General features: G+C 40.5%; 1 protein-coding gene across 1 annotated transcript in view; it reads left to right on the top strand.

Moving 5' to 3' along the window:
• Positions 1-1,367: 1,367 nt before the first annotated feature.
• SLC25A27 (solute carrier family 25 member 27) overlaps positions 1,368-18,027 on the top strand; it is a 100,548-nt gene continuing 83,888 nt past the window's right edge. Inside the window, exons 1-2 of the mRNA XM_069236085.1 lie at positions 1,368-1,620; positions 17,247-17,426. Of these exons, the coding sequence (XP_069092186.1) occupies positions 1,539-1,620; positions 17,247-17,426 (262 nt within the window). The 5' untranslated portion in view covers positions 1,368-1,538. The remainder of the gene's footprint in view (positions 1,621-17,246; positions 17,427-18,027) is intronic.

Genomic DNA, 18,027 nt, shown 5'->3' with positions numbered 1-18,027 from the left:
TTTTTGTACCTGTTCGAAGCCCACTAATACCTTAGCATTTCTGCACATTTACACATATTTTAAACTAATTGCCAGTTTATTATCCAGTGTTCTACAGTGCACCTTTAAGCTAAGCTATTCTAGTAAGCACAGTCTCATCCTGAATCTGGCTCTGCGAAGCAAAGATTTCAAAAAGTAGTAGAGTTAGCTCTTCTTGCTGGAGAAACATGTATGTACTTAAGGCAAGGTTATCTTGCATTCTTCCGACCAGGGGAGCTTGGCGCCTGATGTGCCTGTTTCTATTTACCACACATTCTTGCTTTGATTCACTTGCATTGAGAAAAAGTGTATAAATGTATCACAAAAACGTATATCCATGGATTTTAGCATTACGGGTACCAACTGATCAGTGTTGAAACGCTGGTACATTGATTGGACAATTGCTTTAGTTTATTTTTGAATGGTTGCTATTTTTGCATTAAACGCATGTTAAGCTTCTAGCCCCTATTCCCGTGTCGGTTTTCTTTTTCTTAGGAAATGAAGTCAGAGGGTGGGCTTTTCCCGTGTGTGTGAATTACTCCAAATTAGACACCATCCTGGTGCCTTTTTTGACCCACAGTCAATATTTTGCCGCTCGATCTCCAGTCCCAAAACTGCCTAGATTCTTCAAGAGCAGCGAACGAAAGAGTGGCAAAATCAAACTAATTTTCATATCAAGTCTCCAATTTTGCAAAAAGATGGATCTGACCTAAGCTAAATCGCAGGAGGTTTATTTAAATATGACATCCCTTCCATGTGGTCCAACTGCCAGATTAATGTTGGGTCTTCTATAAAGACACATGTCATAATAATACTAAAACTGTACTCATATTTCCCGATACTAATCAATCACTAGTTCTTGTTTGGTTCCGAAGTAGCGTGCTACTCGCCGAAAAGCGCTTCAACGCCTCGTCAGGGTTAGTAAGTGCTACATAAATACTATTACAATACAATACAATACATGTATCTGACTTAGAGAAACATAATGCGGTGCTCATGTAAAACGCTCTAAGGGCCTTGGGCCAAGTTTGCGCTTGATAAAACTGCAAAAAAAAAAATCAGATAAATTCAGGGCCAACCAGGTGGGTTTCCAGTGGATTAGATAACTGTTTTTTTTTTTTAATTTTTTTTTTAATTAAATTAAAGTTATAGACACAGAACTTTGAGCCCATGGAAAATAAGTTTCGTTTACTTCGGGTATAAAGCGCTATGCCAAACTTTCCTTACACAGGTGCCAACTTGCATTAGCTGTGATAGCTTAGGAACCTGCTAGTCCCTTATCTATGTCGCTAGTTCGAGCTTGGGACGTTGTCCCTTCTTTGTGTCTCTGCCGCTCTCTGCTGGGAGCCAGAGGTTCCCGTCCTCCGCTCGTCATGCGGGGCTTGGACTCTGCCCCCGCCGCCGCCGGGAATGCCGGAGGAAGGTCAGAGGGCATCGGCTGCGGGTGACAGGTCTCTAAAGCAGGACACCCCACGAGAGGTACAGCCAGACGCCTGCTGCCGTCGTACCCAGCCCCGTGAATGCCTACCCAGCCGGAGGAGGGATGGCCCCGCCTGACGAAGTTTGTGCTGTCCGCCTGCGCGGCCTCGGTGGCAGAGCTAGGTACTGGCGTGTGACCCCAGAATCGCCTCCCAGTAGTGACACCTTGCAGTAGAGTACCGGCGGGAGTTAGAGCTGCACGCTGAGGCATTTTGAAGGGTCCACTGTGCGACCAGTCGGGCTTTTTCATGTCAACGTTTGTGTCACAAGAAGGTGGTTGCATTTGGTAGAAGCCTAATAATTATCATTGAACTCATTAGGCTGTAAACGTTGAACAATACTAACACGCTGGGTAAACACTAGAGGACTCCTCCAGTGACAGACACCTGTGATATGGGGGCTGTATCGTTTGCACATGTATATGTGTATTTAGGCATCGTCAGTGGAAATAAATGTGCTCCAACTAACACGTTACTTGGAGCAACTGTAATAATTAACGCACATTAGGTAATGTTGCTCAAATATGTAGAAGGGGTTTGCATCATACTTGGCATAATTGTGAACCACTCCGAAAGCGTGCTTTTCACGACTTGGTGTTATAGCTATTTGGCAGTTTTTCATATATTAGCATTTGAAAAACGACATCATCCTGCTCGATAAAATCCCCTAGACCAATACAGGATACAAATATACATACGCAGTTACTAGGTTATAAAACCAAATATGCATGGTAATTGCGTGTATTCCTAGTTCTGCTGATCTAATTTCTTAAAGAGTTGCACTAAGAAGTATGAATCCAAAATGCTACTACATGATAAGCAATTACTCCTGAAAAACGTGTTGATTGGTAATTGTTAGGTCAAGCCTGAGAAAGAGCATGCGCCGTCGATTGCGAGATATTTTGTTAATTTACTCTTAAAAGGAGCTTGGAGCCCGCCCATTACTTACCATTCTTTTTACCCCATCATCACTCTTACTTCCTTGCTGCTCATTGGTCGGTGTGTGCTGGTTATACTGTCTCTCTTCATGTGCTTGTCTCTTTGATGGAGCATGAACCAAGTACTGACTGATGCATTTACTGGTGTCCTACTAGTCTCGCTCAGATTCAGACACTTTGACAATGTAGCCACAGATTTATTTAATCTTTAAAAGCTCCGGGGCGATACTGCAACAACTGACTTAATGTTTAAAAGTACTTTGTTTCCCATATGCAATCTTTACTACAATGTTGCTTTTGTATCCTCCAGGGCAACACTGTAGTCATAGAAATATTTAGGGCCTGATTTATATTTAGACATGGGTTACTTTGTCCGAGCGATGACGGACATCCCGTCTGCCGAAATACAAATCTCATTAATCCCTATAGGATTTATATTTCGCCGGACGGGATATTCGTCACCATTGTGACAGAGTAACCCATCCGCTGAAATATTAGTCAGGCCCTTAATGTTTAAAAGCATTTTTTTTTTCAACATGCAATTTTACCTTCTTATTAAAGCAGTTTTTTATGAACGTGCAATTTTAACTTTTTATGAAAGCAGTCCGTAGTACTACATGTTCAAGCTCTAGGTTGGTACTGCAGCCATTGTCTTACTTAAAATTTAAATACACTTTGTTCATTTTCCAAATGCAATCTTTACTAGAGCTTTGCTTTTCTGTCCTCCAGGCCGACAATATAGCCACAGACTTTTTTCATATTTAAAAGCATTTTCTTTCCTTTCAACATGCAGTGTTCCCTTTTTATTAAAGTAGTTTGTACACCCAAACGTTTTTCTCTGCTGTGCCTCTTCTCCACACTAACACTGTAACATGGAAAGCAGTTTGTCACCGCATGTTTATCCAGTCACAGCCCATACTATATATTAACAAGCCATACCATACCTTACTATACAATAACAGTCCATCCCATACTGTACAACTACATTCCATACTATGCAATACCTTATTATACTATGCTATACAATGTTGCACCATACAATTGTAAACAATGACAGGCTATGCCATACCATATTATATCGTACTATACAATAATGGACCATACCATACCATACTATACTATACATTGACAGGCCATAAAACACCATAGTGTATAACAGGCCATACCATACCATACCATACCATACCATACTACACAGTAACAGCCCATGCCATACTATGTAATAATAGGCCATACTATACTATAACATACCATATCATACTATAAATTTAAAAGCCATTCATACCATACCAAACTATACAATAACAAGCCATGCCATACAATAACATACTATACCATGCAATGATAGTCCATACCACACCATACTATACTATCTAACATTAAACAGTTTTACTAAGGGTATGCTAAATTCTAAATGCTTTGTCAAGCAGTACCAAAGTTACAGGCAAATCAAAACAATGCATTTTCATTTGGAAAGTGTGGTTGAACTATAACTAAAGATACAAAATTGCTAACTCTGGAATATATACACATGTACACACATCAGTTGGATACTTATTTATCATATGCATTGCACCCTAAATCAGGACCATTACCAATATTCAGTTTAATGTAGGTAACGCAAATGTATTTTTCTGTGTATGTGTACAATTTATTGCTCTTTACAAGATAACCTATCACTTCAGGGCACTCCAGTTCCTATAGGTATACCTGTCCGGTACAAACGAAACCCAAATTAATGTCTTTATAGGTTGCGTTAGGAAGCTAGATATCCCTTAATATTTTTAACATTTATAATTTAAATTCCTCGACCCTGGTGTCAGAGATACATAAAAAAACACTTGTAACATGGCATGAGATTTTTGAATAAATACGAGGGTGGAATTAGGTATCTTCTAGTGTGGTGACCTATTGCCCTCTCCATTTTTTTGCACAGTTCATTTGACAGTCTTTTTCTTTCACACTTGCTTTATTGACTTATCGAGTTGGGTACATCATAAAGAACCAAAGAAAATATACAGCCGCTAATGAGGTGCTGTACATACAAGCAGTACTTCGTTCACAATCTTAATGCACATTTCATATAATCTTAAATTCAATTTGGATGTATTTCATTTTCACACAGAAAACAAATATCCAATCTTATCACTGTGCAATCCTAAGCCAGCTCTACTCCTATCTCCACCGGCAAACTTTCTTGAATATCCCAGGACATCCTTGGCTTCTATAACCACCCTGTCAGATTTCATACACAAGTCTATGTTTTTACAGCAGTCTAGGCTTTTACACCAATCATCAACAAAGGAACCATCTGTCTTCCACAGTGCCCTGCCATGGTGTACCAGGTCAAGGTCTACAAAATTTCTTTGGATTCTTGAACCCTCCAAGTGACCCCACATTCCAAGAAGAGCCAGGTTTGTGGACCGCATCAGTGGAATGCCAACCACAACATGCAGTGCTTAATTGGAGCAGGTGGGGGGCACCGGCACTCATTTTTGGAGGTGCCACTTATTTTTTGGTGTCAGACATTTACAGAGAGCAACAGAGGGTAAAATATACAAAATAGAAAGCCTGAGGAAGAGAAAGACAGACTACCTGTCACAAAGGGAGAAAGCAGGAACCTGATAAAGGGACAGGGAGTGTCTGGTAGTGGATTAAAGAGTTGTGAGGCAGCTTTAAGACTATGCATCTTTAGTTTTCGGCACACCAACATTTAATTGCACCTGCTCAGGTTTGTGAGCAGAGCTTTGGGTACTAGCACTCATTCCTTTACAGATTAACTACTCACAACTTGTAATTGTTGCTTGACACTTTCTCAGATGTGCTGAGGCTTGTGGCACTGATAAATGATATGACCGAGCATGCCCTTTTAATCACACTTTCATAAGCAAGCTGTAATGAGTGAGTACCAACATATCTTCATCTGAGGCTCTGAAAAATGCACTCTGTATAGGGGTTTTAACTGAACCAGCCAAAATCCTATCCTAATGTCAGCTTTCCTTGGGTGAGTTTTTCCCTCAATTCATTTTCTTCTAAACCAGGGGTTTCTAACCTTTTCCATAAAAAGAACTACTTATGTTCAATGAAAATCATGCTGAGCTGTTATTATTATTTATGTTGTATAGACAACATCACGTTAGTAGCTACCCTGTGTATGACTGCCAGCTGTGATCGCCTTAGTGAATCAACCAGGGTTGCCAGTAGTAATGCAGGAAAGTTTTATCAACTTGGAATGTGGATATATTTTGGAAAGTGAACCTTTTTTCTCCAGACATCATCGTATGATCTCTGAAATATACACAATTTCATCTTGAATACAGAATGTTCAACTTTGTTCTACAAATGTTAATTAATTCAAGCAATAGCCTCCAATTTAGTAATCTGCGCTGCACATAGGAGAGGTACTTACTTACACTTTGAAGATGCCTGTTTTAAGCCTTCGAAATCCTTTTCCCACTTGGTTCTTAGCTAATCAATAGAGTTTGGGGCACTAGTCCTAGTATTAAAGGTCACACAAATGGGATTGGATTTCATGGTTTCAGTAAGTAGGCAACATTCAAGGGGTTATAAACTTGCATTATGTCCCACAATGTGACTTACCTCTTCCTTTTTAAAAACTTTTTTATTTGTTTTGTCATCCGATCCAACACAAAAACACATATTATAAAGTTCCCAGCAGAAATAGCAAAATATTGACGTATTGCCAATGTACATTTCCAGTTAGCTATATGGTCTAGGCATTATGTCACTTCTGTAGCATTGCCGGCTTGCATTCTCATTGCCTTCAATGGTGTTAGGTTCCTCTACACTTTCTGTAGTGTCTCCTTCTCCCCCTCTGGTCCTCCACCCCCTCTAGGTGGTTCACCTAGGGCATAATTGTTTATCTGGCTGCACCATATTCTATGGAATTTATAGGGACATTCTAGTTTTATAAGTCACATTTTTGACTTCCATTTGTAGATCCATTCCACAGTCCCAGTTACCTTTCATTAGAGTCTCCTGGGATCCCTACGTTATTGCAAGATCTCTCTTAGCCATCATTAAACCCAGTCAGCAGACGATGAGCTTAGCTCTTTGTATGTCAGTGTTGTTAGGAATGCTGAGGAAAGTGAATTTGGAGGCCATGGGGACCTCCAATTCAAGTATTCAACCACGTTCTCGAGTTATCTCCAGTATGTTTTAGTACACTACAACCCCAGAGCCTATGTATAAATATACTCTCTTCTGTGAGGCACTTCAAACGCGTGGTGATCATAGCTGGTCCCAGCTTATGTAGTCTACCTCTATTATAGTGAGAATCTTAAGTTGTATTAAGCACTGTCTACTTTTAATCGCCTCCTCACGAACGTGCATTAGCGCAGCCTACCAGTCTGTATCCTCAAACACACCCAGGTCATCTTCTCATGTCTTCCTCAGCTGTAGAAGCCCATCTGGCACATTATTATTAAGAGATTTACAGGGAGTGCAGAATTATCAGGCAAGTTGTATTTTTGAGGATTCATTTTATTATTGAACAACAACCATGTTCTCAATGAACCCAAAAAACTCATTAATATCAAAGCTGAATATTTTTGGAAGTAGTTTTTAGTTTGTTTTTAGTTTTAGCTATGTTAGGGGGATATCTGTGTGTGCAGGTGACTATTACTGTGCATAATTATTAGGCAACTTAACAAAAAAAAATATATACCCATTTCAATTATTTATTATTACCAGTGAAACCAATATAACATCTCAACATTCACAAATATACATTTCTGACATTCAAAAACAAAACCAAAACAAATCAGTGACCAATATAGCCACCTTTCTTTGCAAGGACACTCAAAAGCCTGCCATCCATGGATTCTGTCAGTGTTTTGATCTGTTCACCATCAACATTGCGTGCAGCAGCAACCACAGCCTCCCAGACACTGTTCAGAGAGGTGTACTGTTTTCCCTCCTTGTAAATCTCACATTTGATGATGGACCACAGGTTCTCAATGGGGTTCAGATCAGGTGAACAAGGAGGCCATGTCATTAGATTTCCTTCTTGTATACCCTTTCTTGCCAGCCACGCTGTGGAGTACTTGGACGCGTGTGATGGAGCATTGTCCTGCATGAAAATCATGTTTTTCTTGAAGGATGCAGACTTCTTCCTGTACCACTGCTTGAAGAAGGTGTCTTCCAGGAACTGGCAGTAGGACTGGGAGTTGAGCTTGACTCCATCCTCAACCCGAAAAGGCCCCACAAGCTCATCTTTGATGATACCAGCCCAAACCAGTACTCCACCTCCACCTTGCTGGCGTCTGAGTCGGACTGGAGCTCTCTGCCCTTTACCAATCCAGCCATGGGCCCATCCATCTGGCCCATCAAGACTCACTCTCATTTCATCAGTCCATAAAACCTTAGAAAAATCAGTCTTGAGATATTTCTTGGCCCAGTCTTGACGTTTCAGCTTGTGTGTCTTGTTCAGTGGTGGTCGTCTTTCAGCCTTTCTTACCTTGGCCATGTCTCTGAGTATTGCACACCTTGTGCTTTTGGGCACTCCAATGTTGCAGCTCTGAAATATGGCCAAACTGGTGGCAAGTGGCATCGTGGCAGCTGCACGCTTGACTTTTCTCAGTTCATGGGCAGTTATTTTGCGCCTTGGTTTTTCCACACGCTTCTTGCGACCCTGTTGACTATTTTGAATGAAACGCTTGATTGTTCGATGATCACGCTTCAGAAGCTTTGCAATTTTAAGAGTGCTGCATCCCTCTGCAAGATATCTCACTATTTTTGACTTTTCTGAGCCTGTCAAGTCCTTCTTTTGACCCATTTTGCCAAAGGAAAGGAAGTTGCCTAATAATTATGCACACCTGATATAGGGTGTTGATGTCATTAGACCACACCCCTTCTCATTACAGAGATGCACATCACCTAATATGCTTAATTGGTAGTAGGCTTTCGAGCCTATACAGCTTGGAGTAAGACAACATGCATAAAGAGGATGATGTGGTCAAAATACTCATTTGCCTAATAATTCTGCACTCCCTGTATATGTGTTTTACATTGCACCCTTAGCTCATCTGTGAGCATTCTGACCTCTAGCAGGGCCAAGTCAGGTAGTATGGACCAGTCTAGGTTTTCAGCCAATAGTGAATGTTTAAGCTGTGCGTATTCAAAGATCGGATCCTGATTGAGGTAATGTTACTGTTTAAGGGATGAGAATGTTTGTTTATTTTAACCCTTCTCCCATGTGTCTCATGTCTTGGATTTGCCTATCCTCACAGCTTCCCTACTTCTCTAAGTGCCTTTTGTTCCAATGGTGGTGTTTCCTTTGCAGTTTTGTTTTTCCAGTATATGCATCTCATAGCTTTATCCCACGCAGTCACTGCTGCCTTTGGATCAGGCAATATCTGTGCCTTTCTGTTATCCCATACAGCTAAAGGAGGTATAATAGCTGAATCAACATTAACCTCTCCAGTTTGAATGCAGGGTCACCTCCGGGCACATATATATATATATCCCCAGTCATTTATGTTCATAAGATATGATGCCTAGGAGTATACTCCGTAATCTGAAAGCTTAAATCCTCAGTATAACCAGATTCTTGTAAGTTTTCAATGTGATTCTGGGGCTACCTTGGTTCCACAGCAAAGTTCCTCTATTGTGAGGAACAATAGTTCGGGAATGGGATTGTATGTGTTTTTCATGCAATATAAAAGCTTTGCAAGAGTTATAATTAAAAAATTGCTACTTTACCAATAAGTGTGAGGGAGTTCCTCTTTTGCATGTCCTTCTGGAATTTCTTCACTGTACGCTCTAGATTCCATGTTAGTGACAGGTCTGAATATGGTGTGACAAGGAACCTAAATAATTGAAACCCTTTGTTACAATCACATTAGTCAAAGGGGGTCTGTCTCTAATTTAACATCTGTAGATTAATAAAGGATACATTTCCCCCTCTGTGTTTTATAGCCAGAGTATGTTCCATATTCCCCAAACATCTGAAATATTTTAGGGATTGATATTGAGGGCTTTGTTACATAAAGAAGAATGTTTTCCACATATAAGGATTTTTATTTCTTCAGTGAGGTTTGCATTGGTTGTGAATCTCATCACCTCTACTTGTGCTCTAACTCATCATATGGGGGTTCTGTCCTAACCGAGAAGAGGAGAGAGTATAACGGGTATCCTGGTTGGATCCCCCGCGTCAGTGAAAGCGCCTGGACAGTCATTTAAAAAAAAATATTTTTTTTATTCACCTTAACCACTGCTGTCGGTTTTTGATATAGAAGCATCACCCATTGCCTGAAAGCAGACAAACCCAAACCTCCAGAAGATGTGGAACAGAAAGTGCCAGTGTTATGCATCAAAGGCCTTTTTTTTTGGCATCTAATGTAATTATGGCATGTGGGTCTGGCCACTCGCTAATAGTTGCCAACCAATTATGCAACAATTTAAAGTTAAGTCTAGCCGAGTGTCCTGGCATTAAGCCAGCGAAATTGGCTGTTCCAAAAACATTTGTCTTTTGCTTTCCCCTCCTTAAGTATTAACAATAATAACTGAATGGTGCAGGTCTGGGAACAATGCTCTGTTTTCTTTGCATCCCTCTGCATGCTCCGTAATTGATGAGTTAGTATGGAAGAGAGTCTCTTGTAAAGTTTTGGTGTTATACCATTGGAGCCTGGTGTTTTCCTGGATTTTACATGCCCTACAGCTTCTGATGTTCCTGTTCTATGGTAATAGATAGTCAACATAGTCTTGCTAGAAACTTTTAACTCCACATATATAGTAAGGCATATATGGGCCAGGAAATGGCTAGTTATTTGGCCTTTATGGTAGAGTACACACAAATACGTAAGTATACCACACATTTTGACAAGGAAATATTGGATTTAATCTTATTAATAAAAACACACACAAATATTGTTTATTCAGATTCTACCTTCAACATGGTACAGTCAGCACACTCTTTCTTCTACAGGGATCAAGGGCTGTGCACCTCCTACTGAGTTTGAGGCTAAATGGTATCACACAAACATGAGTTAATGTGCTTTAGCTCTGGGTACCTACTTGTGTTTAGATATAGCATCTGAAGACTAGTAATCAATTAGGTTTTTCTAATGTTGGTCAAAAACTAAGTAAGTGTGCACTGCTACAAAGGTTTCGAAAATGTTTTCTCTAGTATAGTCGGTAAGCCATAAAAATTAAACAATTGCAAGAGAAAACTCACAGGCTCGAATGAAAATAGTGCAAATGTTATTATAACCCATTGCTGCCCTAATGTCATATACATACACATCATAAAAAGGTGTCACTGGGATGCCCTTATGGCATACATATACACCATTGTTTGATGTGGCCCCACCCATATGTGTAGCCTTTTTAGTTTATTTTGTGCCACCCTCCCTCGCCCGCCACCAATGGGGGAACAACTTTTTTTTTATTAGGGGGTGGGGTGTAAGGGAGATTGATACTGCCTGATCCCTTCTGGGCACCAGAAAACATCTGAATGAGGTGGCCAGTTGCTCACTTCTGTGTTGCTTAATTAATCTGCTTATGATGATACTAGTGCATGTTGCATGCATATTTAATAGTGATGAGAGGGATTTCTGAGCCGCTCCAGGGTCCTTCCAAGGATTAATCTGGTGGGTGGGCCTAAGGGGTTGCTAAGGGCACCTATTTCTCTTCTCAGTTCCTCCCTAACAATGCCTGCCAAATAAGTTAATTTTTTTCCTATGGGAAGCAGGAGAGCTGGAGGGAGGTGCAATCCTGCTCCTCCCACCACATCTACTGCGACACGGTCAAAGAATGGAACTAGAGAGTGATGATTAGAAGAGGTGGGGCTAAGATTATTTCTAGAGTATATTTGTGTGCAGGGAAACCGATGAAAACATTGCTCCCTCAAGCTCCATGCTTGCGGGAGCGATGGCAGCTCCGGCAGGAGTCGGGAGCCAGGTAGGACCCTGTGGGCCTTCAGGCTCCCCCGCTCTCTCTTCATTCATTCATATTCTCTCTCTCACCATGGGTTGGAGGAGAGAGAGAGCGAGAGAGAGAGAGAGAGAGAAAGATTGTTATTGCAATGGTTTCTGCACACAACACCTTCAAAGTGTGACACCAGCAAGATGTTTGATTCAAACGTTATAGTTAGGTTCCCCTATCTCCCCACCCCCCAAAAAAAAAAAACCAAGTCACTTCTGGCCTACTGGTAAAGCTATTGGACTGTCAATCAGTAGGTTTCCAAGTCCTGGTATCTCATGCAGTGTGTGTTTGGAATGTTACACATTCTTAGTGATGTAATATTTGTCTTTTTCACCAACAAAATCTTTGGCTTGAACGTCAAAGTATGTCTGGATGCTATACACTAACTTGTGGTTAAGGTCTCTGACCCTCACACTGAAGGCTGAGGGTTCCAGTCTTAGTGTGTCTCTGGTTGGCTGTTTGCCTAACTGAATTTCTTTTCAACTTCAAAAGTTTAAGGTATATACTGAAAGGGGATCCCACTCTTTTTACTTTTCAATTTGTCCTAAAATATATCATCCTAACAATATAATTTATTAAAGTTTCGAAAAACTCCCTCGGTGGTTACAGGGAGTTGGCTGCAAGGCCTGGCAATCCCTGTTGTGCACAGCATTTCAGGATTGGGTGGTTATAGTGGCTGCCCTCAGAGCCTGGCCGCAGCTGTGCACAGCATGGGGTTTGGTGGTTATAGGAGTTGGCCGCAGGGCCTGCAGTCAACCTTCACTGCGCACGGCCGAAGGTGTGTGTGGCGGTGGTGGGTTTAATGTATAGTAATTAAAATTACTTTCCGTTAAAAAACCATAGAAATTCACTGAAAAAACAAAGGTTACAGGGACGTTATAGTTAGGAAATAGAATTTAAAAAACCTTAGAAATTCACTTAAAAAAAACCAAAGGTGACAGGGACGCTATAGTTAGGTTCTGAATGTACTCTCATAAACCCAGAGAAATTCAGCAGATAGTTATTTCAAATAACTATAACTCGTGCCCTAAGGTAACTAAAACTCGCCCCTCGCTGTGCACTGCTAATTACCCCACAAATTACAGCACTCATTACATCTTTGAAAACATCATTGATAATGTCACTGTGGAACATCTGCAGTAAAATTATTGATCAGATAATTGTGCATGGCGGGGCGCGAGTTACAGTTACTTGAAATAACTCTAACTGCTGCATTTCTCTGGTTTTCTGAACCTAACTATAACATCTGTGTAACCTTTGGTTTTTGAAGTAAGTGTGTGTGTGTGTGTGCACACACATTGGGGTCCCTAAAAAAAAGAGCGAGAGAGTCAGAAGTAGAGGTTCTGATAGAAGAATCTACAGAGGTACGAGTGAGAGAAAGATTACATTATCAGGGAGCTCCTTGGAAGGTAAGGGCTGTGGGCAATTGCCCCTTTTATCCGTGCCTTAAAACATTTCTGAGTATTTTGCCTATGCAGGTTTGGCGAAATGTTTGTCTGACAGAAGGCATCTGATTGGCTATTTATGAAGACAGAATAATCTGAGGTGTGTAATATGGGAGGCTAGCCATGGGGTCACTTGAAAACTATTTCTCAAAAGCAGCAGAAGCGTTGCGCAACGTAATTGATCAATCCGGTTCAGGTTGAGGGTGCTGTCTCACCCAACCGCAAAAGGCCAAAAGGAGACCACACGGCACACTCGTGGTCAGAGGCAAGTCATAGTATGAGCTGTAAAAGAAACAAGTATGATCTTTTTTGCAAATAACATTTGTCAGCTGAAATGTGCTCCCCTTTTCCTTACCTTGTTTTATGATCAGCAGAACATCATTAGGGCCCTTGACTATAATTTCTGCAAGTTCTGGAGGGCCATTTGGGGATTCCACCCACACCTTATCATCAGGGTTTTTGTCAGTTGAACCAAAACCACCCTTTCTTTACACTGTCAGAAGGGCTGGGGCAGTCCCCTTCCTTACCAGTCCTCCATACACTGGACTTATGACAAGTTGGCAATTTTGTAAACATGTAGGTCAAGAACTGCAGATTCTGGTGTGGCTTTGTGAGGAGCTGAAGCTCCAGGTTTTATTTCCCAATACACAATGGTGTTGATGGCCAAATGTGATTGTATCAGGGGAGTTTCAACATTTTGTAATGGTCTGTTCCGAATCTGGAGGACTTCAGTTAAATGCGCTCTCCAGTTTTTCAAAGTCCCATCAGATCATATTTTAGTCCAGAACCCCAGAGACACTCCTGTTCTTCTCTGCTTTTGCCACCTGCTCCAATCTACATACTGTTCCTGGATAGTTACATACAACACAATGTCTCCTTCCTGCACTGTCCACGAGTCTATAGCCTGTTGAATTATTTATTTTGCCAAATCAAAAGCACTCTGCTGCACTTCACCCCATTCAAACTCAAGTTTTTTTCTTGTCACTTTGTAGCAAAGGGTTAAGATTTTACTCAGACGAGGGGCACGCTGTCTCCAAAAATCAAACAATCTCATAAATCGCTGTGTCTCTTGCTTAGTGCAAGGAGTAGCAAAATCCAAAATCTTTTGTTTCACCTGTAGCAACATCCCTCTATGTCCTGGCCACATTTTACTCAGCAAAAGCTCCATGAATATATCGTTAACATCCTTAACTTCTTGCTGGGTGTAATTTTTTAAAGAATGCATTTCAACTCCTGCCAAAAACTGTGAGCTACCCTGTATTTTTCATCTAAATATTGTCTGTGCAAGAACTATGTTCTGCTCATGTAGCTCACACTGGCCCCCACCTTTTTTAACCTCCTCATTACTGGAATGTGAAAAATCAGATTTCCCTGTGACGGCTTTGGTAGATATCAGCCTTATCTTGTAATGACTCATTCTGACAAGACAGCATAGTTACAGTATTTTTTGTGTTAACTTGTTCCTTTAATTTCTGATTTTCATATTCTAACTGGTTACATCTGTCACGCATTTTTCTGTAAGCAGACAAAAGTACCCAAACCCTCCTGTCAAGAACAAAAGGGTCATCATTCCGTTCAAAAAGCACCTTTTTTAAACACATAAGTACAGTTATTAATTCTGTTTTACCCAAGCACCCATTCCAAAATATAGAAAGTCCTGATACACAAGAAAACACATTTGCAAAGACACCATAAGGCATTTTAATTTCACATGCAACTTCCAACCTCCCTTTATCCTGCCTACTCCGCCAAAATGTTTTGCTTCACTAATGACTGAGCTGAAACACTCATGCACTGACAAAAATCTCTGGAATGCGCTTCTTAGTCCAAAGAAGACATTTATTATTTCACTTCGCAAGGTTTGTAAAAAGAGATTACATGCTGAAAGCACACGTTTAAAATGGTCACAGCAAAGAAATGAAAACATGTACAAATGATTCTCCACTGCAATATACACAGCAAATATATGTATCAATATTATAATGCAAAACAAATAACGAACTAAAATATATGCATCACTATGAGGCAAGGGCATCACGGCTTCATCTCCCTCCTATTCAGCATCAGGTTGCCAGATCCCAGAATCAATCGAGGAGAGATAGATCAATTATCCTCACGGGAAGGATGACACACTCCAGCGTCCTGGATATGCCTGAGATCTGCAAACACTTTCTGTCCCCGGTCTATCTGGTCTCGGCCTCTTATACTTTGGATAAACAAGAGAGGGAACTTTTAGAACCTCCCTTTCACTGCAGAAGTTTATTTATTCAAAAAATGCTGATTGCTTTAGGCCAGCTTTGAAAATAACACGTCCGGACTTGGCCACAATCCCAAGGTGCCAATTCAAAACAAGACCGTTCCCTGCCGTCTTAGTACATTCTTATCAGCCTAAGCCCTTGGTGGGAAAGTACACAAAAAATAAAACATGCACATTGTACAATGTGGGAAAGTACTTGCAGCTTTTAACGTGGCAGTGGCTAATGCTAAAATAAAGTCAATAGGCAAAATGAAGCTGGTGGTCACTAATGTGACGGTGTGCTGCTAGCCTAAGTGCAACATGGAGTCAGTGGTCAAAACTCACATATCATTACAAACCCTCTGACTGTCCTTAGATCCCAAAGTGTGCAGACCTCGGTGGTGCCACAGGAAGCAAAGAGGCAAATGTCTGGAGGTGGTGGGAGCCACACTTTGTAATCAGCTGCCTACCTTCTTTTGCTAATATGTGATATGTGGCGCCTTGACACTAGGTTTGGTCCTGACATATGTTTGCGCTTGATACATTAAAATAAAAACAAATACATATTATAGTGGTGTATGTATGAATCCAGTTTGGCAGTGAACAGCTATGGCTGTTGCATTGGTGAAATTAAGTACTACTTGGCCAGTGCATGTTGGATCTTTAGAGTGAGGCTCTTCATGGGTTGTTCGGGCTCCCCTATAGTCGCCCACTACAGTACCTTGATGAAGGCCCAGTAACTAATTCATGCTAAGCTGTACATTTGACATTTGCTGAGAGAAGATAGAAATTAGCACATTGGGATGCACAAAAGGTGTGTTTATATTTGTTAATTGAGTTACAAATAAGTAAAATAACCATATTCTGATGTAATTAGTGTGAGCTGATTCTCAGATGAGGGGTAGAGCATTCCATCACTGGAGTCCCTTGAAAAGATGGTGAAAACTTGCAATTTTGTGAGTGGGCATTCACACACTTATCATCCTTGATACATCTGGAAATTTGCTTCAGTTAGCGGACAGGAGTATAGTATAGTATTGAAGGGCGAACACTGCGAAACATGGCGGTGTGTAGGGAAAAGGAATTTCTCTTATTTTCGGTGAGGAGATAAGAAAAACATTTTAATGTGAAAATGTAAATTTTCAAAATATTTACTTGTGGGAAAGTAATTGGCACATTTATTCCTGCTTAAATGTTTATGCATGCAGCTACTCCTGGTTGAAAACTTTAAAGAAATTGTGACTTTACCCCAAAAGCAGGAGTAAAAGTATCGGAGGAAATGTAGGACTTTTATTTGAGAATATGGGCTTGGACATTTGTATTTAAATATGTCCTTCTTTTAGATTAATAGCCTAACCCTATCTTGTGTTCTAGGAATTACTTTGCTCACTAATCTCATTTTGAAAAGTGCTTTCAGACCTCTGTGACTACATTGTATCATAAACTGGTATGATTGGTAGTGCCCAGCAACATAATAGTGCTCCTTATTCAAAGACCACATCAATTCTTTCCAGACCCTCTAGATACACTTAAGGAGGATGGAGTACGTGAAAGGAGTGGCATTAAAAAGTTATACTGGCAGCTGCTATTTTCTTTTTCTTGGAGTCCTTAGTAAAAATTGTCTTGATCTTTTAAGCTGAAGGATAGTTATTTGCGTTTGAGGGTGAATCCCGGCCTGTTTACTTGCCTGAGTGATTTGTGTTTGAGCCCTAATATGGTCAGTGTTCCTCGTGCACTGGAAGTTCGAACCTGCCTTAATAAAGGTTTGGAGCTTTGACAGGAAAGCAGGCGTTTGCAATATTACAACATTCTTGGACTTGGATGCAGTTACTATTTGTTGTCTTCCATGCATGTGCAAAAGCCTTTTTTCGCACCCCTCAACCATTTGACTGAAACAAAAGTTGACGCTACAGAACTGGATGTCAAATCTAAATGTTGAGTCTAAAGAAGAATTTCCACAAGGCTGTAAGTAGAAGCCTGGGTTTTAATAAGACCTCAGTCATACTGACTATGTGTTATATGTCCAGTAATGTAACAAGATCTACAATTCTTGGTTTTCACAGCCACGTACATCTAGTCTTATCTGTAATGATTTTTCAAACGTTTTGAGTAGAAAATGTGTGTTAATAGATGTTTTGTGGGACTCAATTAAAAAGTAATTTTCAAACATTTGTGATTTTTGCAGTGACCTTTCCACTCGATCTCACCAAAACCCGTCTTCAGATTCAGGGGGAAGCTGCCCTTCGTGAACATGGACTGCCATTACCCTATAGGGGGATGATCCGTACTGCTGTTGGCATCGTCGAAGAGGAAGGCTTGTTTAAGCTATGGCAAGGAGCAATGCCTGCAGTTTGTCGACACATAGGTGATAATTTGTTTTCAAGCTATACGTGAGCGGAATACTGACTATTTGCATTTACTTTATTATTTTGATTCAATGCTTTAAATGATATGAAGTATATTAGTACCGAGAATTCCAGCTCCTAGTTCTGAAGCAAAACGCGTTGCTTAGTTTTATTTGCAGACTTTGTGAACGTTTTTATGTTGTTATAATTGCATTAGTTTGTTTCACAGGCATTTTCTTTACTCTGTACTTGCTTGAGTTTTGGTGGTTAGACTCCCAAAAATCTATGTAGAAGTGCTAATATCTAATGCAATTGTCATCCTAGGCTGCATCAGATATTTGCATATCTTTGTTTAACTTAATCGTCTGCCTGTTAGTAGTAAACATCATCCTCGTAAAATAGATATACATTCACAGATTTTAAGTACTCTTACTGTCTTCATTTCCATAATCTCTTGGGTCTGGTGTAAGCCAAATACTTCTTCTCTTGCATACATACACACAGAGGGTCATTGGATCAGGCCCATTAGCCGTTGCATATCTGAAATATGTATGTTATTTGAGGTAATTTCACAGCATTTCACAATCACTTCGTTATTTTTAGATTTTCTTTGCTGAGGCA

This window comes from Pleurodeles waltl, chromosome 5 (genome assembly GCF_031143425.1).
Source record: "Pleurodeles waltl isolate 20211129_DDA chromosome 5, aPleWal1.hap1.20221129, whole genome shotgun sequence".
NCBI lineage: Eukaryota > Metazoa > Chordata > Amphibia > Caudata > Salamandridae > Pleurodeles > Pleurodeles waltl.
This window is presented reverse-complemented; position numbering and strand designations above follow the sequence as displayed.